Genomic DNA, 27,717 nt, shown 5'->3' with positions numbered 1-27,717 from the left:
TTGTTTAGGTGGACAGTAGGTACTCTCAAATACAGGGTGAATGTAGAATGTATCAGTTAGGACAGTCCCATTACCCATAATCAGGTCAGAAGCTATACTGAGGAGGTAAGGGGAAAAATGAATTAAGCCAATAAGGGGTTCAGGAGATTCTCTCCAAAAACTAGTCTCCCAGTTGGGGCTTCTCAACTTACCTGGGGACACATAAGTACCATCTGCATTCAAGTGGGGAGGGATGAAGCCCGGCTGAGGGATCGGATGAAGTGGTGGCTCATAGGGAGGAGGCCCAATGTCTGGTGGGGGTAGGGGTATGCCAGGGGGTTGTACCATAGCTGGAGAGGCTCTGCCTGGAGAAAGAGAGAAGCGATCGTGTCAGCTTTTGTCTTAGGTCAGAGTTAAAACTTGCCTCTGAGAAAAGGTGAAAGCTGACAATTCCCTAGGTGAAGGAACCTCTGGGATTTTAGTCTTAGATTAGTAATTGGGCAGGTCCATGTTGCTAGACATATTTCTTCAGGCTCTTTGCTTCAATGCCTCAGAAAGAAGCCTTTCTCAAAAGTCTGGACTTTGAACCCTAAGGAGCCCTCTTGTAAGCCAGTGGCTTTTCTATCAAGAAAAGACCTACCTGCACCAGGTGGGCCTCCAGTCTTCTCCTCCAAGAGGGGAGCTGAAGGGTCCCCAGGATAGGGAGGGGGAGGGTCATTGGACATCTTTACTGACCTGTGGAGAAAATACAGAACTTAACCAAATGATTGCATAGAGTTTTCACAATGGTCAAAAGCTCATTGGGCCCAGGTCTGAAGGTTTTCAGAACAATCTTTGATTAAACATTTTCCCAGCAAGGCAGTAGGCCAAACTCAAGCACTCTCTGAAAGTAATCCAGCTTGCTGAGCTACCTTTCACTAGCTGGACTAAGCAGCATTTTTCCTTTGAACAAAAAATGACAAATCCAAGCTGGTCTAGTTAATGCATGGAAAACAAAACCCTCCATGAAACTGGAATCCTCAGTGTTGTCAGACGTCTGTCCCTTAAAAGCTTGCCTTATTATGCTCCATGCCTTTAAACAGAGAAACACAGATTCCAGGATGTGCTTACAGTTACTTCACCCACATCTCCATCAATTCATTTAGAGCTGGTCTCATTGTAAACCTGAACCCCGCCCCCCCCAAACAATCTAGAACTTCTACTGAGTACCCACACAGAATCAAAAGATATGGAAAGAACCTTAGAGATCTTCCAGCCCAACCCCCCGATTTTACAAGTGAGGAAGATAGACTATCTGAAGAAACACCCTTTGTTATGGATTCCTGAGACCTAAAAGGGCAGGGTTTGGATTAATATTTAAGGGGGGAAGGGAGTAAAATTAACAAGGGAAAAAAAATTTCCAAGTCCAGTCAACTTTGCAAGGCGTGGAACAGGCGTGCAAAGGAGGTGGAACATAGATGATGAGTGTGAGGAAGAACGCAGATAGGTAAGAAAACCAGGAGAAAACACTATCATGAAAATCTAGGATGTGTATATAAGAGGTAGTCAACAGTGTCAAATGTTACACAGAAGTCAAGAAAGACAAAGACCAAGAAAAGGTTACTGTATTTGGCAATTAAGAGATCTGATAAACTTTTTCAGTTGAGAGATAAGTTTGGGAATGAGACTGCAAAATGATGAGAAGCCAGTGAGAGGTAAGAAAATGGAGACAAACAAGCACAGACGGCCGTTTCTAGGAGTTTGGTTATGAAAAGGAGCTACTTACCTTTAGGTAGGGTCAAGTAAAGGTTAAGGTTAGGAGAGATCCACTATATCCCAAGAAAGAGCATTAATATTTTATAACTGAAATCATGAAGTAGCTTTTGGCCTATGGTATTTTTCTGGTACAATGGAAAAAGCCCTGGTTTTAGAGTCAGAAGACCTGGATTCAAATCTCTCTTTTGATGTTTACTACTTGTGAGATATTGGAAGAAAAATCACTAACTAATGTCTTTGGGTCTCAGTTTCCTTTTATTTATAAAAGAGGGAGATGAACTAGATGGTCTCTGAGGTACTTTCCTGCTCTAGATCATAGGTCTGGAACAGATCATCTCTCCTTGTCAGAAATAGAGGGCTATGAGAGCACATGAATTTGGAAGTATAATTACGGATAACAGTGCTGGACTGAGAATTGGTAGACCAGGACTCCACTGCTGCTCGTCACTGCTGGCTCCTTTTACTGTTATTCATTCACTGGTTTACAAAATGGAAAGAAACAACAAACTTCAGTAATTGAGAGTCTGTCATCTTAAAGTCTGTGAAAAATGCCTAAATACAGGACATTTTATATTTGACCAAGACCTTCTAACAAGCACTTCCTTTCCCATCAGTAGAACACTCCAAAGGTTTGTGCAATGGAAGGAGTGCTACATTTGAAAACTTAGGTTCCAGTGCTGCCTCTACTATGCTGACTACCTGCATGACCTTGGATCCTCGGGTTGTCATCTGTAAAAAGAGAAGGCTGGACTTCTCTGGGTCCTTTCCAGTTTTAAATCTATCCTCCTATGGGAATATCTGCTTTTAAAAGAAGTACTTTGGGACAGAGTTGTCCCTTCCTCCTTAGTGAATTTCTTAAAAGAGATTTTACCTGATTCAAAGGAAGACAGTTCCTTTTGTTTCTGAGGGAACCTCAGGACTTGTGCTTCCTCAAACCAACACTGACGGAACCAAAGGCTTCTGGAGCTGCGGGAGAGAAAGGAAGAACACAGCTGTCGGTGCAGGGCAAAAACTCATCCACAACCAAAGGCCTGCCACATGTCCCGTGTTGCCAGAGGAAGCCAATGCCAACATGAGCGAGTCACTTAGCCCCTCTCAGCCTCAATTTTCTCTTCTGTAAAATGGGGATAATACTTCACAGAGATGCTGTGAAGCTCAAATGAGAATGTATGTACAGCACTTTGCAAATTTTAAAATAAATTTCAACCCACTCCCTGAACTGGGATACTCAAGTGTTATTCAGAAATACCTAAGTAGCACAGCTCTAGCTGCAGGAAACACCCCTCTTTTGTCACCCCCACCTAAGTACACTTACTCCCAAAATACATACACCCAGATGCCCCCTACTATTAGTCTCCCTCTAACAGAAACTTCTCAAGTTCCTGCCTTACCCACCCTTCATGCTTCTGGGTCAGGAATACCCAGAGAGGAGAAGCTGGTAGCAACAGTATGTAGGTGGACCAGAGGAAAAACTAGATCTTTCTGTATATTGACAATGTATATCTGAACAGAACTAGCACATGGTTCCCTTGATTCCAAGTGTAGTGCTCTTACTACCACTGTGTACCCTACCTTACAGAAGCCTTCATCTATAAAATGGATAGAATGCCACCAGTGAGGAAGTTGCTTTGTGAACCTTAAAGAATGCTTCTTCTCAACCTTTTGGCTAAAATCAGCACTATATAAATGTCAGTTATTACTACTATTAAAGAGGAACTAGATAAGAAATTAAAAAACAAACAAACTAGAATCAGGAACTACCAATATGTTCTTTCTTCCTTTGACCCTTTCCCCTCCAGTCCCCCTACTGACTTTATATCACTGGCTACTCCCTCTACCATCTGCACACTGCCCCCTTTCCAGAAGAGTAACAGATCCTGGGCATCTCTCAACAAGAGGTTTAGCATGTTATAGTACCTGGGAATTAAGGTTTCCTCTTTTAAGTTCCCTACCTAAAGGTCAGGAACTCTTTTATCTATACTGTTGCAAGCCCAGTGGCCCAGCCCGGCCATCTACTGAATGTTTTCCCATTTAATCATATTGGACACACTCAGTGGCCAGGAGCAAATTTGTGGTCCACTACTGAAACTACTCTGTACCCTGAATTCTGCTCCGTACCTACATTCATGTATAAGTCTTGGCCGTGGGCCAAGACTCATCTTCAGATACTTCTCTCATGTGCTTTGTCTCACGACCAATCTAACACATGCCTCTGGCTCATTCTTGGCCCTTTCTGAAAAGAATACTCACTTCAATACTTCATGACTTCATGACTTCACCAGAATGGGACCAAGCTGTCCTGACTGGTGAGTAAGTACAACACAGAGACCAGGCTTCACAGCTGTTCATCCTGTCTTCTTACTGTCCACTCATTTCCCATCCTTGCTCTGGGAGCCATAATCACATAAACACTAAGATTGCTTCTAAAGGCACATTAATCAACTCTTCTATAGTTCTACTCACCATCCCAGTGACTTCCCAGCTCAAAGACCTTTCCCTAGCCACCGCACCCCTATGTGTGTTGCATTCCTTGTTAGAATGTAAATTTTTTGAAGGCAGGAAACATCTCCCTTTTTCATTTGTACCCTCAGTGCTTAGCAGATAGTAAGCATTTAATGTCTATTTTATTCATTCAGAAGATGGTACCCTAAGGATAGAATTTGGATTTTTGAACTTTGACTTAAAATATGGGGACAGCCAGGGATCAACTGCACCTAACCAATAAGTATTTATTAAGTACATTATATATGCCAGGTGAGGCAGCTTGGTAGTGCTATTAGATAGAGCATTGATTCTGGAGTCAGGAAGACTTGAGTTCAAATCTGGCCTCAGATATTTGCTAGCTGTGTGATCCTGTTTACCTTTAATCCAGTTAGAAGGAAATGGCGAAACACTGCACCATGGAAAGCTACATGGACACTAATTGGCATGTTATGGTCCATGGGGTCACACAAAGAACAACTGACCAACAATAACAATACCAGGTCTTGTGCTGGATCCTGGGGATGTAAAGAAAAAATGAAAAATCTTTGTCCTGCAAGAGTTTATATTTATTTGGGAGGAGACATGCACCCATACCAGTGTATACAAAACACAAAAATAAGAATAAAGTTTATGAAGGGGAGTAATGCATAACAAGGCTGGAAGGGTAGGTCTGAGCCGGGTTGTGATGGGCTCTAAATGTAAAGAAGAGCCTGATTTGATCCTAGATGTGATAAAGAACAGAGTTTATTGAGCAACAGAGTGATGTGATCAGATGTGTGCTTTCAGAATATTACTTTAGCACCTTCATTGACTGAAGCGATGAGGCAGGGAGACTGATTATGAAGCTACTGTAATGGTTTAGGCAGGAGGGGATGAGGGTCAGGACTAAAGAGGGTAGACAAAGTAGAGGAGACAGTTATGAAAGACATTAGAATCAACCAGACTTGGCAACTGATGAGATATGTGACGTGACACAGAAAGAAGCGCTAAAGAGTTGTGAATTGGGATGATTGGAAACCCAAACGAGAGCCAGTGAAATATAGATCTATACTGATTGAGATACAGACACACACAAATGAGGAGAAAAGATCATTTTAGATGTGGATCGAGAGGGTTAAATTGGAGAAAGGACAAAAATAAATATATCTTCTCGGCCAAATACCAAATAATAGTGGTAAATATGATACAGGAAGAATAGTATTAATAGAAAGCAGTAATTCATGGGAAGGAGAAGCCAATAAAAGACACTTAAATACTTGAAGGTTATGTTTTTGGTTTGTTTAGGTTTTTTTTTTGGTCACCACCAGAATTACAGACCTGAGAGGGACCTCAGAGATTGATCACCTAGTCCAAACTATAACTGACAGAGAGAGAATCCTATCTACAACAAATTCAACAGGTGGTAACCTACTTTGCTTAAAAACATGCTACCTCTGGAGGCAGTCCATTTCCTTTTGGGCAGCACTAATTGTTAGGAATGTTTTGATTTTTTTCTTAAGCTAAAATCTACCTTTCTGAAATTATCATCCACATCTCCTAGTTCTGCCTTCTGAATAATTCTAAACTCTCTTCCATATGACAACCCTTCAAATATTTCTCCAGGCTAAACACATCACTAATTCCTTCAATTAATCCTTTAACAGCATGATCTTGGGGCCCTTAGCCATCCTCCTGATCATCTTCATCTGGAAGCTATCCAATTCAATGTCCTTCCCAAAATATGGTTCTCAGACACAGGGTACTATGAGACTATGACTTCACTTGTTCTGAATACTACTATTTAGTGCCTAACATCAAATTACTGTTTTTTAGTTCCCACATTACACCACTGACTCACACTGAGCATGCAGTTTGCTAAAACTCCCAGATCTTTTTTCAAACAAACTGCTTGTCTAGCTATAGCTCCCTTATTTTGCACCTATTTTGTCTTAATGCACATGTAAGAGACCTGGAGTCACTAATACAGATAGAAAGTCTTCCTTAACTTAGTGAATGTTCTTTAAGAATTTCTTTGGTCAAAACATTAATCACTCTACCGTCAATGTGGGCAGCTAGATGGCATAGTGAATACAGTGCAAGGCGTGGAGTCAGGAAGACTCATCTTCATGAGTTCAAATCTGGCCTCGGACACTTACTAGCTGTGCAACTCTGGGCAAGTCATTTAACCTTGTTTGCCTCAGTTTGTTCATCTGTAAAATGAGCTGAAAAAGGAAATTGCAAACCATTCCAGTATCTTTGCCAAGAAAACCCTAAATGGGGTCATGAAGAGTTGGACACAACTGAAAAACAACACAAAACCAAAAAAAATCATCAACCTAAGGATGAGACTCTCCAACATGTAGTCAGTCTATCACTGGGCCCATACTTGAAGTACTTCCCAATTTAGTAGACCCTTTGATTTGCCTGCATAGTTTTTTGAGAAACCAGAGTCACCTTCATACCAGAAGATATTGAAGTACAATTTAGTGGATTAAAAAAAAAAGCCAGCAATAAAACCCATTGCCCCAACTATCTATATACAAATGCACAAATAATGGGAACTAAACAGAGTAAACTAGAAATCTTAATGTATGGAGGCAAATTCAATTTGATTGATATCAATGAGACATGAGGTGTTGGGGCTCATGATGGGAATATGGCTGCGGGAAATTATATCTTATTGGCAAAGAATAGAAAAGATAAAAGAGGTGACAGAGTAACACTATGTATTAAAATGATACAAGGATATGAATTCCTAGGCTAGAGAGGGAGGAATCATGGCAGAAAATATTTAGGTGAGCATCAATGGAGAGAGAAACAGAAAATATAGTCATAGGAAACTACTGAACACCTAGCCAGGAGGAAATAAAGGAAAGAGATCCCAAACATTACCATTATAATATACTTAGGTATGAAAAAGTAGTGATGGGCAGCTTCAATAATTATTCAAAATAATCCAATTACATGTAAAGACAATTATTAACATTTTTTTTAAATCTTGAGTTCCAAATTTTCTCTCTTTTTCTCTTTTTCCTCCCCCTTCCTTAAGAAGGTAAGCAATTTGATACGGGTTATGTATGTGCAATCATGTAGAATATATTTCTATATTAGTCATGTTGTAAAAGAAAGACCAAAAGAAAAAAAACATGGAAAAAAAAGAAAGTGAAAGTAGTACACTTCGCTCTACATTCAGACTCCATCAGTTTTTGCTCTGGATGTGAATAGCAGCATTTTTCATCAAGAGTCCTTTGGAATTATCTTGGATCGTTGTATGGCTGAGAAGAGCGAAGTCATTCATGGCTGATCATTGTACAATGTTGCTGTTAACTGTGTACATTGTTCTTTCTGTTCACTACACTTTGATAAGTTCATTTAAATCTTTCCAGGTTTTTTTCCCAAATTTATTGAAGAATGAGAACTTTGGAAAGAAAAAAATCAGTCCATCTTAGAATTCATGTTTGAGAAAGAGGAAAAAGTGAAGCATATCCTAACACTCAAGAATTTAGGGGAACAGATTTCTGGGAGTTCAGAAAGGTTAAGCTTACAGGCTAAAATTAATTTTTAAAAAAGTCAGTGCAAAAGAAAAGCTTTCAAAACTGATTAAGATGAAAAGGAAGAGTCTAAAGAGACAAACTAGATACACAAGAAGCTTATCAATGAACTTAATTTTTTTAAAGAAACCATTAAAAGGTGCCATAAGATGGCAGCAAGATGTATAACAGAGATGCATATATACAAGTAACAATGCAAGGAACAAAATCTGGGGCAAAAAAAAAGAAAGAAAAGGTCAGAAAAGACCAGAAAAAAAACAGGATTTTGTTTGTTTGTTTGTTTTGGAGGGGAGAAGGCAGGGCAATTGGGGTTAAGTGACTTGCTCAAGGTCACACAGCTAGTAAGTGTGTCAAGTGTCTGAGGTCGCATTTGAACTCAGGTCCTCCTGACTCCAGGGCTGGTGCTCTACTCACTGAGCCATGAAGCCGCCCCCAAAACAGGATTTTTTAAAAGTTTACTGATACATCGTGTTTTGATATGACATGTATAAAACACTCAAACACTGCACCATGCAAAAAAATGTTCCTTGAAAGCAGTAAGCAAGATTACCTCTTAGTGTGAGTGCTGAGAGAAAACTTTCTGCTTTTGAAGCTTAAAGACACCAGAAAGGAATTATATGCACTATAACTTTGATAATAAGGAAACCATGATGTCTATTGCATTTGGCCTGAGTTTTGTTGCCTTTATTTATACTGTGTCTATCTACATTCTACACCATGCCAGGTCCTGTATTAGGCAATGAGGATACAAAGACAAAGAACAAGACAGTCCCTGTCCTCTAGAATCTGATATTTTACTGGGGGAAGAAGGGAAGGGGGCGTATAACATGTAAATACAAAATAATTGTGGGAGGAGGGGATCAAGGTACTAACAACTGGGAAAATCAGGAAAAGCCTCTTGTAGAAAGTAGCACCTGAACTGAGCCCTGAGAGGAACTAAGGATTCCAAAACGTATGGGTGAGGAAGGAGTGAATTCCAGGTATGGGAAAGAACCTGTGCAAAAGCAAAGAGGTGGGAGATGGAATGTCATGTACATGGAATAGAAAGTAGGCAAGTCTGTATGACACATAGAACACATGAGGGGTTATGTGTAATCAGCTTGAAAAGTTAGATTGGATCTTTAAATGCGAAACAGAGGACATTGCATTTTGACCTCAAGGCAATAAGGAGCCACTAAGGCTCCCTGAAGAAGGGAGTGACAAAGTCAGACTTGTGCTTTAGGAACGCCAATTCAGTGGCTTTGTGTAAAATGGATTAGAAGGAAAAAGGGGATGGATACTGGAATGTGCATTAAGATGCTAGTGCAATATGCCAGGTGAGACAGAATGCAGGCCTCCACTAGGCTGCCTGTGGTATGAATGGAGAGGAGACCAATGTAACAAATACTCTGGAAGCAGAACTAACAGGACTTAGCAGTGGACATAAAGTTGAGAAGGACCCTTGGAAAAGGAAGAATTTGGTGCCCTTGACATAAAAAGGAAAGTCAGGCACAAGAGTATGTCTAGAGAGTAAAAGATAAGTTCGGGTTCGCACATGTTAAGAGGCCTAAGGGACACTCAGCAAATGAAGAGGGTTGCATATGATGATTTGGGAACCATCTGCAGAAAGGGAAGTAGAACTTGTGAAAGCTGATGAGAGTTTGGAGAGAGAGAAGAGAAGAGAACCCAGGACAAAAGCCCTAGAATATACCCATCCATACTGGGGAGATTTATGGATGATGACACAGAAAAAGGGACCAAGATGGACTGGTCACACAGGTAGGAAGGAAAACACAAATGAGCAGTGTTACAAAAGCCTAGAGGAGAAAGTATCCAAAAGAAGGGGATGGTAATCAATGTCCAGCATTGCAGAGATCAAATGGGATTTTGCAGTCAATGTCATTCTTTCATTTGGCTCTGCTTTATTCACTCCGCATTACTTCGTATAAATCTTTCCATGGCAAACAGTTTGTTCTTGTTTTGTTAGATATTTTGGGTTTACTGGCAGATTTCTTTCTGAAAAACCAAGCCTTAAACCCACCTCACTCCAGGAGCTTATAGATTGAACAACAGGTCCCTCCCCTCCTAGCACAGAGTGAACGTAAATACTGAATAGTAGCTGGTTTGGCCAGGAACCCTGAGGGTCTTCCCCTCCCAGTTTGATTTTTTTTTTTTTGAGTTTTTGATTAAAGGGGCCATCCCTTGATTAACTTCTTAAAGGGGCCTATTCACTGAATGGGTGTTACCTCACTCACAGTGAGCACCAGAAAAGACCTTAGCCTTTAGGGCCAGGGTCTCCCAATGCATTCTGGGCCATCTCCAGTAGTCCTGGTGAATATCAGACCACTGTACCCAGATGGCCCTGGAGAAGAAAGTAAGGCTGGTGACCGTGCACTGCCCTCCCTCCCTCAAATCCAAGTCACGTCATCATTTCCCTGATGTCCTTCGAAAACAAAGGACAAACACGACAACCTGTTAGACAATATATCTTTTTAAAAAACAAGTAGAGTTCATTTCATTTTGCTTACTTGAATGTTTTTGCTGATAATTACTAAGTTTAGAATAAAAATTTCAGTGTCATTTTTTATTATTATTTTAGCTCAAAATAAGCTGAGGCTTGTGGTAAATTGCAAAAAAAAAAAAAAAAAAAAAAAAAACTAAGAAGAGCTCTTTTGGCCCATAGTGGGAACAAGAGGGAAATGAAAGTAGAGATGGGGCTGCTGCTCAAGTGGACTGGATAATAACAGAAGAGAAGCCACTTATTAAACTCTTAGACTTCTCTACCAAGAAGATATTGATTTTCATACTAGAAAAAACAACAAAAATAGCACCTAAAAAGAGCAGTAAGAGAACACTCTATTATTCTCAATGAATTTACCAGGTCTGGGCAAATTATGGCTTTGGTACTAAAAAGACTGATATATATGATTGCTGAACCACCATTATTACTCAGCCTTGAAAATTCAGAAATTAGGAGAAAGGAAAAGGAAGAGACACAGGACTAGGAACACAAATGTGCTAACTTTAAATGAAGAAAAGAGGGTGGAATCTTCAAAACATCGACCAGTAAGCTTGTCCGGAAATACTAGCAAGATTCTAGAATGGATCGTAAAAGGAATATTTTGTGAGAACACCCAAATCCAGCATAACCTTTTCCTTTAAAAAAAAACTATTAGATCAGGAAAATGTCACAGACATTGTATTTCAGGAAAGCATTTGACAAAGTCTCTCAAGCTTGTGAACAATATGAGCTATGTGATAATGCTACCCGGTGGATTTAGAATCACTTGAAAAATTGAAGACAAAAAAATGGTCATTAATACATGGATGTCAGCTAGGGAAAAAGTCTATAATGGAAAGCCCCAGAAATCTGTTCTTGGCCTTGTGATGTACAAACTTTTTAAAATCAAACTTGAATGAATACAGATATAGCATGCTTAACGGCTTTCCAAATGACACAAATTGGGGACAGCTAGTGTCATGATCTAAAAAGTCTTAACAGGCTAGAATAATGAGCCAAAGCTAATAAGATGAAATTTAATAGAAACCAACTGCTTATACACAAAAACACGACTACACAAATATAAGACAGGGAAAGGCCTACCTAACCAGCAGTTCACATGAAAAAAAAAAAGATCTAGGAACTTTACAGGACTGGCAGCTTAAATTCAACAGTATGACAAGGCAGCCAAAAAATAGTAATGGAACCTTAATTTACATTAAGAGAAGCACAAAATCAAGAACAAGAGACATCATTTGTACTCTTCTCTTCTCAGATCATATTTAGATTTCTTTATTTTGTTTAGCTCAGGGCATCACACTTTAGGACGGGTACTGAAAAGATGAGACCCATCCAGAGGGCAACCAAGATAGTAAGGAGACAGGAGATTATGGCATAACAACATGGGTTAAAGGAGCTAAGGAAGTTTCACTTGGAGGAAGAGCAGACAAGGGGAACATGATAGCTGTCTTCAGGTACTTAAAAGGCTCTAAGGTGGAAGAGAGATCAGATTTCTCCTGCTTCAGCCTAGTAGGCAGAACTAGAAACAACGAGTGCAAGTTGCAGAGAAACAGGGTTCAGCTTGCTGTAAAAGAAAAATGTCCTAAATAAATTAAGAGCTGTCCCAAAGTAGAAAGGGCTGCCTCTGCAGGTCTACAAACAAATGTAAGATTACCACTTAACATCAGGAGTATTTTAGAGGGGATTCCTATTCTGGTACAGGTAGATTAGATTACCTCAAAGGTGCCTTCCAACTCTAAAGATTCTGTGTTCTGTTAATGTACAGTTCTAGTATATGAAGATGATACTATCAATCTCCCCAATGTCTATAAATCGATAGGCATTTAAGAGTTGTTTTTCCAAGACAGGAAATAGTTTTTGGTAGCCTTGGCTCAGGTTAGTGATATATTTTGTGACCAGTGAACACAGCAAAGCTAAATGCTACACCTAACTCAAAACTATGTGACCATGATGAATACAGTGCTTTAAATATGTGAGCTACACATCAGAAGTATAAATCTGCTTCAACAAGTCACATTTCAAAACTAAATACCCTGATTGACTGGTATTTGGAGTTACTAGTGCCTTTGCTCCCCTTCATTTGTGCAGATTACTGACATTATTTCAAGTTCTAAAATTTTATGAATCTAAACACTGGTTATAAGTTATTTGCTATAAAGTATGGTATTGTATTAATTCCATTAATACAAGAGATTGAGAAGATCATGCTGTGCACACTGACTGCACTACTGTAGCCACATGCAACAGCCTCTGGCTTTCTGCTAATACCTTTTCATTTTTGCTAGCTCTCCCAGTCCAAAATAAATCAAATGATGCAACCTAAGATAACACACACTTATTAAATGGCAGCATGATCTCCAGCGGGGCAGTCCTGGAAAGAAGCCAGGCTCCCAGTCTTGAAACCACATTCACCACAGTGCAACCCCACTGTGCTGGCTCTGTGTGAAGAATCAAGAACAGCAGGCTATCCAAGAAGCTACAAGCCTAAAACCCAAAAGAGGTTTTACAAATTGTGGCTAGTCACAGGACTAACAGAAAAGGTTACTGATAGTATCATCTTTTCAGCCACTCTAGCTAACAAAGATATCAACTATCTTTCAATATATATCAATATACTACAAAATCACTCTGTGATCGGGCAGTCAGTAAAGGTAAATCACCATCTCTGTTCCTCACCTTTCTACTTATAACATAAGATGACAAACACCAGGGCCAGTCTACCACTAGAGTAGGTAATTCTCTGAGTCAAAAAGGGTCTCTATTACCTATGCCACCCCTAAATACACACACAGAACCTAAAATCCTACCAGAGAGAATCCTTCTATTGGGTTAACAAGCTCTTTTATTTTTTTTTCCAGGTTTTTCTGAGAGCATCCTGCTGTTTATTTTTTCCCCACTTAATGGCATTTTATTTTTTTCCAATTACATGTAAAGATAGTTTTCAACATTCATTTTTATAAGACTTTTGAGTTCCAAATTTTTTTCTCTCTCCCTCTCCTCCCCCCAAGACAGCAAGCAATCTGACATAGGCTATATATGTACAATCATATTAAACACATTTCCACATTAGTCATGTTGTGAAAGAAAAATCAGAACGAAAGGGAAAAACCACTAGGAAGAAAAAAAAGAGAAAATAGTATGTTTTGATCTCCATTCAGACTCCATAGTTCTCTCTCTGGATGTAGTTAGCATTTTCCATCACAAGTCTTTTGGAACTGTCTTGGATCATTGTATTTCCAAGAAGAGCTAAGTCTATCAAAGTTGATCATGGCATAAATGTTGTTGTTACTGTGTACAATGTTCTCCTGGTTCTGCTCACTTCACTCAGCATCAGTTCATGTAAGTCTTCCCAGGTTTTTCCAAAATCTGCCTGCTCATCATTTCTTATAGCACAATAGCATTCCATTACATTCATATACCACAACTAGTTCAGCCATTCCCCAAATGTTTAGTATCCCCTCAATTTCCAATTCTTGGCTACCACAAAAAGAGCTGCTATATTTTTGTACATGTGGGTTCTTTTCCCTTTTTTATGATCTCTTTGGGATACAGACCTAGTAGTGATATTGCTGGATCAAAAGGTATGCAGTTTTATAGCCCTTTGGGCACAGTTCCAAATTGCTCCCCAGAATTGTTAGATCAGTTCACAATTCCACCACCAATGCATTAGTGCTCCAATTTTCCCACATATTCTCCAACATTTACCATTTTTCCTTGTCATATTAGACAATCGGATAGATGTGAGGTAGTACCTCAGAGTTATTTTAATTTGCATTTCCCTAGTCAGTAGTGATTTCGAGCATTTTTTCATATGACTATAGCTTTAATTTCTTCATCTGACAACTGTTCATATCCTTTGACCATTTATCAATTGGAGAATGACTTGAATTATTATAAATTTGACTCAGTTCTCTATATATTTTTGAAATGAGGCCTTTATCGGAAACAATGGCAGTAAAAATTGTTTCCCAGCTTTCTGTTTTCCTTCTAGTCTTGCTTGCACTGGCTGTTTGTGCAAAACCTCTTATTTAATGTAATCAAAATTATCCATTTTGAATTTCATAATATTGTCTATCTCTTGTTTGGTCATAAATTCTTCCCTTCTCCATAGATCTGACAGGTAAACGATTCCTTATTTTCCTAATTTGTTTATGGTATCACACTTTATGTCTAAAGCATGTAACCATTTTAACCTTATCTTGGCATACAGTGTGAGATGTTATGCCTATATTTCTCTCATACTATTTTCCAGTTTTCCCAGCAGTTTTTTGTCAAATAGTAAGATCTTGTCCCAGAAGCTGTAGTCTTTGGGTTCATCAAATAGTAGATTACTATAGTCATGGAGTACTGTGTCTGGTGTACCCTAACCTATTCCACTGATCCACCATTCTATTTCTTAGACAGTACCAAATAGTCTTAATGACTGCTGCTTTATAATATAGCTCTAGATCTAGTATGGCTAGGCCACATTCCTTTGCATTTTTTTTTCCATCAATTCTCTTGATATTCTTGACCTTTTATTCTTCCAAATGAATTGTGTTATTTTTTCTAGCTCTTTAAGTTTTTTTTTAGTAGTTGGTTGGCATGGCACCGAATAAGTAAATTAATTTAGGCAGAACTGTCATTTTATTATATTAGCTTGGCCTACCCATAAGCAACTGATATTTTTCAATTATTTAGACGTGACTTTGTGTGAAAAGTGTTTTATAACTGTGTTCATATAGTTTCTGGGTTTGTCCTGGCAGGTAGACTCCCAAATATTTTATATTGTCTACAGTTATTTTAAATAGAATTTCTCTTTCTATCTCTTGCTCCTGGGTTTTATTAGTAATATATAGAAATGCTGATGATTTAAATGGGTTTATTTTATAGCCTGCAACTTTGCTAAAATTGTTAGTTACTTCAAGTAGCTTTGTAGTTGATTCTCTAAGCTTTTGTTTCCTCACTGCCCATTCTAATTCCTTCAATTTCTTTCTCTTCTCTTATTGCTCAAGCCAACATTTCCGGTACAGTGGTGAATTACAGTGATAATGGACATCCTTGTTTCACCCCTGATGTTATTGGGAAAACTTCTAGGTTATCCCCATTACATATAATGCTTGCTTTTGTTTTTAGATAAATGCTTCTTGTCATTTTAAGGAAAACTCCATTTATTCCTATGCTCTCTAGTGTTTTTAATAGGAATGGGTGCTATATTTAGACAAAAGCTTTTCTGCATCTATTGAGATAATCATATGATTTCTGTTCATTTCTTATTGATATAGTCAATTATGCTGATAGTTCACCTAATATCAAACCAGCCCTGCATTCCTGGTATAAACCCTATCTGGTCATAGTGCGTTATCCTCATAATAAACTGCTGTAATATTTTTGCTAAAGTCTTTATTAAAAATTTTTGCATCAATATTCACTACGGAAATTGGTCTATAATTTTCTTTTGGCTATTTTGGCTCTTCCTGGTTTAGGTATCAGCACCATATTTGTATCATAAAAGGAATTTGATAGGATTCCTTCATCACCTATTTTTCCAAATAGTTTATATAGTACTGGAATTAATTGTTCTTTGGCAGAATCCACTTGTAAATCAATTTGGCTTTGGAGATTTTTTTTCTTAGCGAATTCACTAATGGCTTGTTCAATTTCTTTTTCTGAAATGGGGTTAAGTATTTTATTTCCTCTTCTGTTAATGTGGGCAATTTATATTTTTGGTAAATATTAATCCATTTCACTTAGACTGTCAGATTTATTGGCATAGAGTTGGTCAAAATAGCTCCTAATTATCATTTTAATTTCCTCTTCACTGGTGGCGAATTTACCCTTTTCATTTTTGATACTGGTAGTTTGATTTTCTTTTTCTTTAAAAAATCAAATTGACCTAAAGTTTACCTATTTTGTTTGTTTTTTTCCCATAAAACCAGCTCTTAGTTTTATTTCTTAGTTCAATAATTTTTTAAATTTCAATTTTATTAATCTCTCCTTTCATTTTCAGAATGTCTAATTTGGTATTTAATTGGGGACTTTTAATCTGTTCTTTTTCTAGCTTTTTTCATTGCATGCCCAATTCACTGATCTCCTCTTTCTCTATTTTTATTCATGTAAGCATTTAGAGATATAAAATTTCCCCTAAGAACTGCTTTGGCTGTATCCCATAAGTTTTGGTATGTTGTCTCATTACTGTCATTCTCTTTGGTGATATTTTGATTGCTTCTATGGTTTGTTGTTTGACCCATTCATCCTGTAGGATTAGAATACTTCGATTCAAATTAATTTTTAGTCTACCTTTCCATGGCCCTTTATTACATGTAATTTTTTATTGCATTGTGATCTGAAAAGGACGCAATTAATATTTCTGCCTTTCTGCATTGGATTGTGAGATTTTTAATGCCCTAATACGTGGTCAATTTTTGGGTAGGTGCCATGTGCTGCCAAGAAAAAGGTATATTCCTTTCTGTCCCCATTCAGTTTTCTCCAGAGGGCTATCATATCTAACTTTTCTAAAATTCTATTCACCTCCTTAACTTCTTTTTTGTTTATTTTATGGTTACATTTATCTAATACTGAGAGGGGAAGGCTGAGGTCCCCCACTAGTATAATTTTGCTGTCTGTTTCTTCCTGCAACACATTTAACTTCTCTAAGAATCTGGATACTATACCACTTGTTGCATATGTCTAGTATTGATATTACTTCATTGTCTATGATACTTTTTAACAAGATGTAGTTTCCTTCCTTATCTCTTTTAATTAAATCTAATTTTGCTTTTGTTTTGTCTGAAAGTAGGATTACTATCCCTGCTTTTTTTTTTTTTTTAGCTGAAGCATAATATATTCTGCTCCAGCCTTTTATCTTTCCTCTGTGTGTATCTCTCTGCTCCAAATGTGTTTCTTGTAAACGAACATATTGTAGGATTCTGGTCTTTAATGTACTCTGATATTCACTTCTGTTTTATGGGAGAGTTCATCCCATTCACATTCATGATTACTATATCTTTCTCACCATCTTATTCTCCACACACCTCCCCCCCGCCCATTTATACTTTTCTCTCTCCTTTCATCTTTTCTCTCCTCAACAATGCTTTGCTTCTGACCACCACCTCCCCCCAATTTATCAGTCCCTGTTGCTTTTCTTTCCCTCTTTCCCTACTTCTGCCCTCCCTTCTATCCATTCCCCTCCCTTTTCTTTTCCCTTTCTCCTTCTACTTCCCTATAGCATAAGATAGATTTTTATACCCAACTGAATGTGTATGTTATTCCCTCTTTGAGCCAAATCTGATAAGAGTAAGATTCAAACAATGCTTGGGCCCCCCCCATCTTTTCCTCTACTGTAATGGGTCTTTCAGACGTCTACATGAGATGTAATTTACCCTATTTTGCCTCCCCCTTTCCTCTTCTCCCAATACAATCCCTTTTTTCAAGAATGACTGAAAGTCTCCTATTTCATTGAATATTCCTCTTTTCCCCTGAAAGATCATGCTCAGTTTTGCTGGGTAATTGATTCTTGCTTGTAATCCAAGCTCCTTTGCCTTCTGGAACATAATATTTCAAGCCCTCTGATCCTTCAAGGTAGAAGCTGGTAAGTGACATGTAATCCTGACTGTGGCTCCACAACATCTAAATTGTTTCTTTCTGGCTACTTGCAGTGTTTACTCCTTGACCTGATAATTCTGGAATTTGGCTACAATTTTCCCTGGAGTTTTCATTTTGGGATCTTTCAGGAGGTGATTGGTGGATTCTTTCTGTGACTATTTTACCCTCTGGTTCTAGGATATCAGGGCAGTTTTCCTTGATAATTTCTTGAAAGATGCTGTCCAAGCTCTTTTTTTTTTTATCATGGCTTTCAGGTAGTCCAATAATTCTTAAATTATTTCTCTTGCATCTATTTTCCAGGTCGGTTGTTTTTTCAATGAGGTCTTTTACATTTCCTTCTATTTTTCCATTATTTTGATTTTACTGAACTAATTCTTGATGTCTCATAGAGTCATTAGCTTTCACTTGCCCAATTTTAATATTTAAGCAATTATTTTCTTTAGTTAGCTTTTGTACCCCCTTTTCCAATTGGCCAATTCTACTTTTTAAGGAGTTGTTTTTTTCACTGGATTTTTTTCCCTATTTGGCCGATTGCATTTTTAAGGAATTCTTTTTTTGAGTCAATTTTTGTCCTTCCTTTTCCAAGCTGTTGACTATCTCTTGCATACCTCTCACTTCTTTTCCCAATTTTTCTTCTACCTCTCTTATTTGATTTTTAAAATCCTTTTTGAGCTCTTCCAAGGTTTTTTGGATGTGAGACCAATTCATATCTCCCTTTGAGCTTTTGGGTGTAAGTACATTAACAATGTTATCCTCTTCTGAATTTGTGTTTTGATCTTCCCTTTCACCATAGTAACTTTCTATGGGCAACGTTTGTTTTTGCTTCTTGCTCATTTTTCGGCCTATTTTGTGGTTTTTAAAGTTGAGCTCTCCTCCTGGGGCACAGGGGGCACTGCCCCAAGCTTCTTGTGCTGGGGGCTAGGGGGCTGGTCACTGGCTTTGTGCACTAGGGAGTCAGCTGCTGATGGTTTACTCACTACACTGATGTGGTCCAGGCCAGTTGTGCCTGTTGTTGTTTTCTGGTTTCTGAAGCTGGCAACTTGCCTTTTGTGCTGGGGCTGGAGGCCTCACAGCTGACCTGCTCAGCCAGGACCAAGGGGCCTCAGTTGCTGTTCTGTGCTGTGGTTAAGAGCTTCCCACTGGCTGCCAAGACACCATCTGCACTGGGCTGTGCTCCCCTTTTACCCAAATGAGAAAGCCATTTTCTGAAGTCCTCCGAAGGTATTTTAAGCTGGAAAATCATTTCACTCCATCTTTTTGTAGGTTCTGTTGCTCTAGAATCCATTTAGAGGTTTGATTTAATGCTGTTTCTGAGGGAAACTGGGGAGAGTTCAGGCAACTTCCTGGCTCCTCTCCATCTTAACAAGCTCTTTTAAAATACAAATAACACTGGAAAGGGGTAAGAAGGGAAATTTATGGTTCATACCTTGGTGTGAATTTATGTATAAGATGCTAACAACTAAAATTAAGACACTAAAGAAATGGGAGTTTTGAAGGGACAATTTGAGAAATGGGTACTACCCCAGGGAGAATATATTTGCATAGAATTATATGAAGAATTCTTAACCAGAATGCATTATGGAGTCAGTGGGTGCCTGGTAAAACAGAAATGAGAGATGGGACTAAAAATCCTAATTTTGCTCTGCCAGAGGATTGAGTTGTATGGACCTCATATGGAGTATAAGGAGTGGATGATAACGAGAAAATAAAACACCTAACAAATATCTGCTTCTTTGTCCTTTCTGGTCTCCCTCTCTAGAGAAAAAAAAATGTTTATAATATTAAGTGGTCTACTTTAAATGTACTAGAGACAGGTATTTATCAGTGCTCCTTACAATTCATTTCATCTAAAGTCATTCCAGGATATAAGGATTGTTGTCAGTACAAGATGCTGCTGAAAGTATTAGCTCCAAATTTCTCAGGAAATGAGCTGGACTCACATGCTTACTCAGTTGGTGTTTACACTGGTAGAGAGAACTCTCTTTCTACTTAGTAGCTATGGCATCACAATCCCATTTGTCGGCCTCAGGGTTCAATTATTCCCCAGGAAGCAAGTTCTCATGCATTTGCCAGGGAGTAGCACTCTTTCTTTTTTATTAAGTGAACTGAAATGAGGCTTTCTTCCTCTCCCATCACTTACAGCTTTCTAAACAAAAAGCCTCCATAGATCCCACTACTCCAAGAGGCCTTCAGCCAGACTGCTCCCTGGATCATGTTTCTGGAGGGTGGGAAGCCAGCATTAAAGAAAAACTGCTAGAGTACTATGAAACCTAAATGTGCAAGGACATAAAAGCGCAAAACAAAAGCTGAAAAGGCAAGCGGCTCCTTAAAGGGACCCAAAAAATAGAAGTTGGAGACACATGATAACCTAGGAAATCTATCAAGGAAGGACAGGTTTTAGAAAGTGATTGTTGAGTTACTGGTACAAAAGCCTAGTGTAGAAACAGCACTGTGGAACAATGAATGAGGGAGGTAGGCTGGCTTTTTGGAGAATTGATATAAGGAAGAGCAAGTGCATATAAGACTCCTTGTCACACCACTCAACTGTCCTGTTATTCAAAATATCCAATTTGTGAATTCACGGACCAATTTGTGTGTTCTTTTACATTACTCGTGTATGCAGTAAAGGCAGCATGGGATAATGGAGAGGTGGCTTCAAAGTCAGAAGACCAGGGTTTACATTCTGCCTCTGACACAAACTGGCTTCATAACACTGGGCAATTTGCCTTCTCAGCTCCTCAAGACTGCAAATGTCAGGGGGCAGTGTAGGCAGAGGAAGTTTACTTTCTTTGGAGTTCCTTACACCAAGAGAATTACAAGTCCAGTCCCTATCCCCTCATTCATTTAATATCAAAATATACAAATGTCTTTGTATTCTTCCATTCCAAATGCCTACTATGGCATTTTTGATTTCTTCATTTTGGAATATATCCTGTTTAGTTCAAAATACTTATGCCCAACTTAATCCACCCTATAGTAAAAATCTCATTTACTCAGACGTCATTATTATTAATTCCGTAGCACTTTAGGTTTGCAAAGTGCTTGATATAGATTGCCCAGTTTGTTACTCACAACGTTCCTATGAAGCAAATACCATGGTTGTCAATATCATCATTATTACCATCATCCCCATTTTATGGATGAGGAAACAGGGGCTCAGAGAGGTCAAGTGACTTGCCCATAATCACACAGCTAGTGAATGTCAGAGGTGGGATTCAAACCCTTCTAACTTCTCCTACTCTAAGTCTAATGTTCTTTTCACTCCACCACATCACCTTTCAGCATAACTCAGAATTCAGAATTTAGCCACAGGGTGAGGGAACTCAGCCAGAGGTAAAGTGTGGTCTGTAGACTAAAGTACCTTTTCCCTTTTTTATGACTAATTTTTTTAAATGACTAATTTATATGATGTTTTTGCTTTTTTTGCAAATTTTTTTTATTTTAAACTTAAATAGAAAATGAGAAAAGAAAAAAAATTGCCATGTATACAGCATACCATAAGAGAAGATTCAATATAAAACAATAAATTTCCATTTCAAGAAAAACTGTATAGTAAATACTACACATTATTTTCAAAGCTGCCCAGCTTTTCTTTGCTTCTTTGTTGGTTTTCTTTTGTTCTCTGATGTGCACTTTTTAACCTTATTTTTTTCCCTCCCTCCCCCCACCAAAGGCAGCTACAATGAAGCATGTGTATATATGTATGTGTGTATATACACACATATGCATAGATGTCTATAAACATGCACATACACATATAGGTAAGACCATACTGTGCTTACTTCCACCTGTCCTCTATTCCTCTGAAGGTGTTTACACCTGTCCTCTGTTTCTCTGAAGGTGGGCAGCATCTTCCTTCATAAGTCTAATTCTTTCTATGTTTCTCTAAATCACCCAGTTCAACATTTCCGACACCACAGCAGTATTCCAGCCCAAACACATGCTATCTGAGGGATTGTCTATCAAAGTTTTTTTTTTCTTCCAATTTTCTGTATTCCTTCTATTCTTGGCTACATCTGTTTTATTCATACAAGAAAATTTTAATTTAAAACAATCAAAATTATCCTTTTTACATTTCAACAATACTCTCACCTTACAATATAGTTTAAGGTCTGGTACTGCTGAATCTACTTCCTTTACATCTTTTTTCCTGGTTTCTTTGAAGTTCCTGACCTTTTGCTCTTCCAAATGAACTTCATTATTTTCTCTAACTCGGTAAAATAATTTTTTAGTAATTTAATTGAGATGACATTGAATAGATTAGTTAAAATTGTCATTTAAAAATTATATTGGCTTTACCTACCCATGAAGAATAGATACTACTTCAATTATTTAGATGTGAGTTTATTTGAATAAAAAGAGTTTTGTGTTTACATTCATATAGTTCCTGTGTCTGGTTTTGTTTTTTTTGGAGGGGGGAAGGCAGGGCAATTGGGGTTAATGACTTGCCCAAGGTCACACAGCTAGTAAGTGTGTCAAGTGTGTGAGGCTGGATTTAAACTCAGGTCCTCCTGACCCCAGGGCCAGTGCTCTACTCACTGCGCCACCTAGCAGCACTCCCTGTGTCTGTTTTGGCAGGTATAGGCCCAGGTATTTTATACTGTCTAGGTATTTTAATGGTCTAAAATAACACTGAATATTGCTGACATAGTGTAGTCTACTTTTCACTTTTGATTAAATCTATTTTAACTTTAACTCTGCCTGAGATCATTACTATCCTTTTTTTATATAATAAATTCTACTCCTGTCCTTTATTTTATCTTTGTGTGTATCTCTCATTTTTATGTTTCCTGAAAGCAACACATTGTTGAATTCAAATTTTTAATCCGCTATGCACTTCCATTTTATGGGTAAATTTGACCTATTCACATTCTCAGCTACAATTACTTGTCTATTTTCCTCCTTCCTATTTTTCCTCACTATCCTTCTCACCCTGTTTACACTATCTCTCCTCACTTCTCTACTTTACTTCTACCCGCTATCTTGCCTTCCTATTCCTTAGCCTACCCACCCCTCTAAAAGTCCCTCCCTTATCCTCTCCCCCCACCCAGCACACATGTGTGTAGTTCCCTCTTTAACCCATTCTGGATGAGAGTAAAGTTCCACCACTACCTGTCCTACCCGCTACTAGCTTCTTCTTTTTCAAATTTTCCTTTTATGCCTCATTTGTATGAGATGATTACTCCTTTTTATCTCTCTCTATGGTTTTGGTTTTTTTTAGAATCATCCCATCATATTCAGCTCAGCCCAAGGCTTTCTTTCAAACTATCAAATAATGATGACAATCATAAGAATACTGTTAATATTTTCACATATATATGAAGTAAACAATGAGTCCCTTATAATTGGTCTTTAATGTTTACCTTATATTTCTCCTGGATGTTATACGTCAAATTTTCCCTTAAATTCTGGGGTTTTTCCACAAAAACCTTAAAGTCTTTCAGTTTGTTAAATGTCCATTTTTTTCATCCAGGATTATACTTAACTTTGCTGGGTAAGTTACCGTTGGCCATAACCCCAGCTCTTTTGCTCTACAAAATATAGTATCCCAAGACCTACAGTCCTTACCAGTAGCTGGTAAGTCTTATGTAATCCTTATTGTAACTCCGTGATATTTAAATTATTTTTTTTCTTGTTGCTTCCAATATTTTCTCCTTTACCCGGGAGCTTTGAAATCTGGCTAGGATATTCCTCTAAGTTTTCCTCTTGGGATCATTTTGAGGTGATGATTGGTGGATTTTTTTTCTATTTCTGCTCAGCCTTCTTGTTCTAGAACTTCAGGGCAATTTTCCTTGATAATTTCTTGTAATATGTATCAAGATTCTTTTTTCATCATAATTTTCAGGTAGTCTGACTATTCTTACATTATTTCTCCTTGATCTATTCTCCAGATCAGTTGTTTTTCTGATGAGATGTTCCACTTTCTCTTCTATTTTTTCGCTCTTTTGATTTTGTTTTATGATTTCTTGGTGTCTTAAAACATTATTAGCTTCCCCCTTGCCCAATTCTAGTTTTCAAGGAATTATTTTCTTCCTTAAGTTTTTGATTCTCTATTTCAATTTGGTTGATTTTCTTTTCATAATTTTCTTGATTTTCCTGGATTGCTCTTATTTTTTTTTTCTAATTCTTCCTCAACCTCTCTTATTTGATTTTTAAAGTCCTTTTTAAATTCTTCCAAGAATTCTGTGTGCTTGGGGACCATTTGATGTTTCCCATTGAAAAAGGAGTAGCTTAAGCTCCATTATCTCCCCTCTGAATATGAACCCAGATCTTCTCTATCCCCACAGTAATTATCTATGGTTGGGTTCCTTCTCCTTTGTTTACTCATTTTTATTTACTTTTGTTTTATTTTGCTTCCAGCAGCTATTAGTGTAATGAAGTTGTAGTCTCGAGATATGGAGAATGATGTCCCAAGGCTAATGTCCTTCTTACTGTTATTTTCTGAGGTCTGTCTTGGGGCCCAGCCTTGGACTCTCCTCTCCACTCCTAAGCCACAGCTAGGGCCTCCAGTCACATTGTCCCGAAAGCGACCTTACTCTCTTCCAACTCTATGGTGGGCTGCAAACTACAGCCATCCTCTCTGCCCTGGAACTGAAACCAGGAACTCTGCTCTCCTGCAAGTGCCCACAGCCAACAGGGTCCCACTCCTTGCTACTGCACTCACCAAGTGTGTTAGCTCCTTCTCCCTGATGCTACAGCCTAGTATACTCCTGGTCAGCACAGCTGTACTTGGTGTCCCTCAACAGTGGAAGGTCCTTCAATCTTTTTCTACTCAGTTGTCACACCCACCCCACACTGTCTGCAAAATAAAAGTTTCTAAGGCTGAGGTTGTCTCTCAACCCAGCTGCCCCCAGGACTTGTTGTTCATTGATTCTGCAGAGTCAGCTTGGAGGTGTTTGTACTCTAAGGAACCTCTACCCCTGGAGGTCAGGTCTTTCCTGGTGTCTTCTCAAAATTGTCTTGGAAGGACAACTGCTTTACCTCCTGTTTATTTCTGCTGCTCTGAGGTGATGTTCTTTTTTTGTGGAGAAAATTTGGAAAGCTGAAAGCTTTCTGACCTGATCTTCCCAGGATCCTCTCTCAAAGTACTTTTTTCCAAAGGAAAGATTAGTGCACAAAGGGGAGTGAAAGAAGGGAAGCAGATTGTTTTATCTTGTTACTGTCTTGTTCAGTTCATATTTGACTCTTCATAACCCCATTGGGGTTTCCTTGGCAGAGATACTGGAGTGGTTTGCCATTTCCTTCTCCAGCTCATTTTACAGATGAAGAAACTGAGGCAAACAGAGCTAAGTGACTTGCCCAGGGTCTCACAGCTAATAAGGCTCTGAGGCAAGTTTGAACTCAAGAGGATGAGTCTTCCTGACTCCAGGCCGGGCACTGTATCCACTTTACCACTTAGTTGCCTAGGGTGGCAACAGACTGCTGCCCTTTTCATTATGCATATGTTCCCATCCCTCTCTATTTCCTCCACTTTTTCTCCCTCTTTATTCTCTCTTAGCCTACCAGTGCTGCCCTACCATGGCCACTCCACTTAGCCCTCACTAAAAAAATATTCTGGCCTGTGTATTAGAGAATCTCATACATGATTTAGTAGATGAGAATACTTTGAAATTAGCTCACTGATATTTATGGCCAATGTTGGCTTTTAACCTGATGAATCACTTAGGGAAAATAGAATATAGTATGAACAAGATTATGAACAGCGATAATTAGAGTTAAGGTACATAAAGTGATTGTTCTTTCTTTCCATCACTTTAAAGAAACCGCTCTAGAAGTTAGCAAGTGTTTGCAAACAAAAGTGTATTTGCATTTTAAATTTCTTTTTATCTATTTGTCAGTAAGGTATCCTCTGGACATGAAAAGGACACTGGTCTGGAAGCAAGGGACTTGGGTTCAAGTCTTGGAAAAGCCACTCAACTTTCTACATTTCACTTTTCTCATATACCAAAAGGGGAAACAAACACATGTTCTACCTGCCTACTACTTTGTAAACCTCTACAACACACTAAGTAAATGTGATGTGACTATCACAGGAGGTGAGGCAAGGCAGCATAGGGGATGAGAGCTGGCCATGCGGCCAAGCCCCACCTCCGGTTCACACTGCTTACCATACTTCACTTAGCCTCTCAGCACTTACCAGGCAACTTTCAAACTGGGAATAAACAAGGAGCTGCTAAACTGCACGGCTGAAGGAGTTTTCACACGGGGCATTCCCAACACCAATGAAATCAAAGGCCTGGACCTTCTACCCCCAATTCACCACCCTCTCCCCCCACAAACAAATCACCTAGAAAAGAAACTACGGTCTGCATTTTTCACTCAATTTGATAGGTCCTCTTTTTACCAAGCATTTTCTCATTAGTAAAATGAAAGGCTTTGGCCAAATGATTCCTAAGATGCCTTTCAATTCTAATATTATACCAGTCGTTGATTCTGCCTTAACACAACAGCATCATACAGCCAACAAAGATCATTTATTTATCAAACCATCTCATGGATCTGGAAGAAAAGGAAGAAAAGGAAATAAGTATTTCTTAGGCACCTGCTTTAGGCCAAGCACTGAGCCATGCATGTCACAATTATTATCTCATCTGATCCTCACAAGAACCCTGTGTGTGGGATGAAAGACCCTCATCAATTAAAAAAAATTAATTTTTAATAAGGAGCCACCTCAGGGTGGGAACAGAAATAAAATTTTATTCAATTCTTGAGAATAGGGCATCCTCTGCCAGAACAGATCTAGCAAGGGAGGCCAAGGCACAAGGAACAAAGCACCAATATTATACCTAACACAAGAGAATTCCTGCCCACCTCTGACCCTTTTCACCATTGACTGGGAGGCAGGTTACAATCTGAGCACGAAAAGCTAGACAAAGAACCGGGAAATCAAGGCACAGAAACTCCAATTCCCATCCCTTGGTTAATGATGACAACTCAGGTGACATCTGTAAATCTGAAGGAGAATGGGATAAGGGGAGGGGGAGACCCTCTCCATTCTTTTACAGTACCTTTACTGTAAAGGAAAGCAGGTCACAGTGACCCTGTTCTTACTGAGCAAATCTTTAAACCAGAACCAGAAGAACAAAAAAGTTCAGGGTAAAAAAAAAAAGAAACTTTCCTAGAGGCTGAGTAATCAGGCTCTCACAGCCTCAGAATTTTTCCACTTCCCTATTTCTTGATTTTTAATCATCTAAGTATAGATATGAATAGATATAGATATATATTTATATACATATATTCCCTGCGAAGTCTTCACATTTTATTTTCTCACTACCTCGCACACCTGGGGAATAGGTGCTCTTATTATCCCCGTTTTACTGATGAGGAAACTGAGTCAAAGACGTTAAGTGACTTGCCCAGGGTCATACAGCTGGCAAGTATATAAGGCCACATTTGAACTCAGTTACCTACTATAGTACCAGACTGAGAACAAGAAAGTAAACAAACAAAAAAAAAAGACATCATAGGGCCTGGATCTGGGATTTCATTGGTATAGGGATCAGGAAACACCTTCTACCAGCAAAGGTTGACACCTTTTTTCTGCAACTTATACTCCTGAAAGTTGCCTAAAACCCTGAAAAGGTGAAGTGACAATTCTTTTTGGCTTCAATAAATCTAACAAGCTTGGTTATCTGGTTTCAACATCAACAGGCATTTACTGAGCACATTCCTCAATGCTGGAAACACAAAGGCAAAAAAAGAAACAATCCCAGCTCTTAAAAAGGTTATGTGCTTATCAGTCCATAGCTATTAGAAGCAACAAATTAAAAGAAGCTACCACTACAGGCAAGGATACAATCACCAGAAGTGGCAACTTACAGAGAAACAGAGAAAAAAATTTTTTTTTCAAATAAATAAAAGAAATTTTAAAAGTACACTAGTCCA

General features: G+C 38.5%; 1 protein-coding gene across 2 annotated transcripts in view; it reads right to left on the bottom strand.

Moving 5' to 3' along the window:
* The window catches only part of CDIP1 (cell death inducing p53 target 1), a 60,233-nt gene that overhangs the window by 11,984 nt on the left and 20,532 nt on the right, over nt 1-27,717 (bottom strand). Inside the window, exons 2-4 of one of the 2 annotated variants that reach the window (XM_036739744.1) lie at nt 2,606-2,700; nt 620-714; nt 192-344 (exon numbers count right to left, since the gene is read on the bottom strand). In XM_036739744.1, the coding sequence (XP_036595639.1) occupies nt 192-344; nt 620-704 (238 nt within the window). In that variant the 5' untranslated portion in view covers nt 705-714; nt 2,606-2,700. Of the gene's footprint in view, nt 1-191; nt 345-619; nt 715-2,126; nt 2,305-2,605; nt 2,701-27,717 lie in introns of those variants that run through there. The other variant, XM_036739746.1, reaches the window with a different exon arrangement.

This window comes from Trichosurus vulpecula, chromosome 9 (genome assembly GCF_011100635.1).
Source record: "Trichosurus vulpecula isolate mTriVul1 chromosome 9, mTriVul1.pri, whole genome shotgun sequence".
Taxonomy (NCBI): Eukaryota; Metazoa; Chordata; class Mammalia; order Diprotodontia; family Phalangeridae; genus Trichosurus; species Trichosurus vulpecula.
Note: the sequence above shows the minus strand (reverse complement) of the source record. Positions and strands in the feature narration are given on the sequence as shown.